This window comes from Octopus bimaculoides, chromosome 11, assembly GCF_046866305.1.
Source record: "Octopus bimaculoides isolate indiv1 chromosome 11, ASM4686630v1, whole genome shotgun sequence".
In the NCBI taxonomy this organism is placed as follows: Eukaryota; Metazoa; Mollusca; class Cephalopoda; order Octopoda; family Octopodidae; genus Octopus; species Octopus bimaculoides.
Window position 1 is genome coordinate 9,960,259 of NC_142938.1, and position 2,500 is coordinate 9,962,758.

The window sequence follows — 2,500 nt, forward strand, 5'->3', positions numbered from 1 at the left end:
TGGTAAGCAGGAAGGATTCGAACAACTGGTGGGTTTCATGCAGCTCTCGAGTGATGTCAACATTTTCATGCATTCCAAAGACTTCTGGCAGCTGACTTAGCGGCATCTCCTGGAAGATAAAATAGGATAAAACATAACAACAACAACTACAAAAACAACAACAGCAGCTACTAGCTGAAAGTTATAAGGTGTTAATGAATATATTGTCATAAATTATGGTGAATTCAGAAGTATCTATTAAAACTGTGGAGAAAATAGAATGAGTGTAAACCTTCCTTTTAGAGTATTGGTTCATTCCAACAGGTACTGGTTATTGTTGTTGGCACTCCATCGCTTACGACGTCGAGGGTTCCAGTTGATTCGATTAACGGAACAGCCTGCTCGTGAAATTAATGTGCAAGTGGCTGAGCACTCCACAGACACATGTACCCTTAATGCAGCTCTCGGGGATATTCAGCGTGACACAGTGTGACAAGGCTGACCCTTTGAATTACAGGTACAACAGAAACAGGAAGTAAGAGTGAGAGTGAGAGAAAGTTGTGGTGGAAGAGTACAGCAGGGTTCGCCACCATCCCCTGCCGGAGCCTTGTGGAGCTTTAGGTGTTTTTGCTCAATAAACACTCACAACGCCCGGTCTGGGAATCGAAACCGTGATGCTATGATCATGAGTCCGCTGCCCTAACCACTGGGCCATTGCACCTCCACTGGTACTGGTTATAATCTTCCAGTATTTCAAGAGGTATCCACTGGAGTGGCGACACCTGTTGAAAAACTTTTATCTGACATTTAAACAGTCTATAGACTTAGTAGGGTTTCAAAATATGTCATGCTCTTCAGCTGTATGGAATCCATAACTTTTTTTGCATTGTTTCTGTTCTGTGTAGTCTGCATCTCTCAATGATCTTCCACTTGATAGTGAAAGCAGTAGCATGTTCTTTCAAAACCCAAACATACTTAGCTAGCATGGTTGTGTTTCTGAAGGAAGACAAATTACGTATCATTGTTTAAATTTACCTTCCAACATACTTACAGTGTTTATGCATAATGATACGGTTTGGTGAAGGTGACTTCTGTTTCATATATAATTGCATCAGTATTGAATGACAAAGGAGCTTGTGCCTACGTTTCTGCATGTAAGGTTAGTTTCAAAAAATTTCAATAAGGTTAGTTGTTGATTTGCACATTATTAAGTTATTCACAGTGTAATAGTACAGCTGTAATTTAGTTTCAGATTATTTCTACTTGGGCATGAATGATTTATTGGGAAATGCACATTTATTAAGGCCAGAAAGATTTTAGCAATACCAAACTTAGTATTTTAAGAAAAATGTATTAACCGGATGATGCTACAATGTTTCTTTTTTTACTTTTGGTTGTGTGATAAATATATATGTAATTTCATCTTTTAGTCCACTATTATGAAGCTGCATTATTGAAGATTTCTTTATTCAATGACAGATTAAAGATTTTTTCCATTGTTTGTCCTAAGCTGCACACGAAATGCGCAGTGACAATGTGTGATCAATAATAGATGTCATTTCATGCATATCTCTCACTCAACAATATATATTGTGTAGTCTCAATGAATTTCGTTGAACCCATACAAGAATGGGAAAAGCAGATCTCAAAAATGATAATAATGATGATGATATATATACATATATACATACATGCTTACATACATACACATATATATATATATATTTATATACATATCTATATATATATATATAAATATATAGTTTTAGGGAAAATAACCAATTTTCAAGGCTCAATTTAATATTAATTTTTTATAAATTGATTTTAATTGAGTTTTTTACCTGTAATTTTGGATTTTGTCCCTAATATTATTATAATTATCTATCTATATATATATATATGTAGAGGTTTGGAAATTCAGAATAAATTTGATAGGTGTTAACACACAAAACTCTTGCCCTTGAGTCACTCTGTTGCTTTTGCTAAGTATATATACATATATAGAGAGAGGTGCCAGGATGGCTGTGTGGTAAAAAGCTTGCTTCCCAACCACATGGTTCTGGGTTCAGTCCCACTGCATGGCATCTTGGCCAAGTGTCTTCTACTATAGCTCCAGGCCAATGGAAGTCTAGTGAGTGGATTTTGGTAGAAAGAAAGAAGCCTTTCAGAAACTGAAAGAAGCCTTTAGGGTGGCGAGCTGGAAGAAATGTTAGCATGCTGGGCGAAATGCTTAGCGGTATCTATTTCGTCTGCCGCTACGTTCTGAGTTCAAATTTTGCCGAGGTCGACTTTGCCTTTCAGGATCAATTAAATAAGTACCAGTTACGCACTGAGGTCGACATGATCGACTTAATCCCTTTGTCTGTCCTTGTTTGTCCTCTCTGTGTGTAGCCCCTTGAGGGCAGTAAAAAATAAGAAACCGAAAGAAGCCTGTCATATGTGTGTATGCGTGTGTATGCGTGTGTGTGTGCTTGTATCCAACACTATTGCTTGACAACTGACGTTGCCTGAGGTAGTCTTC

The 2,500-nt window shown here is 37.3% G+C and overlaps 1 protein-coding gene across 2 annotated transcripts in view; it reads right to left on the reverse strand.

Moving 5' to 3' along the window:
- The window catches only part of LOC106870489 (dynein axonemal heavy chain 7), a 255,489-nt gene that overhangs the window by 22,459 nt on the left and 230,530 nt on the right, over nt 1-2,500 (reverse strand). For both annotated transcript variants that reach the window (XM_089359464.1, XM_089359463.1), the window contains one exon: nt 1-109. This exon is cut by the window's left edge and continues 77 nt beyond it. In XM_089359464.1, coding sequence (XP_089215590.1) covers nt 1-109 — 109 coding nt within the window. The remainder of the gene's footprint in view (nt 110-2,500) is intronic.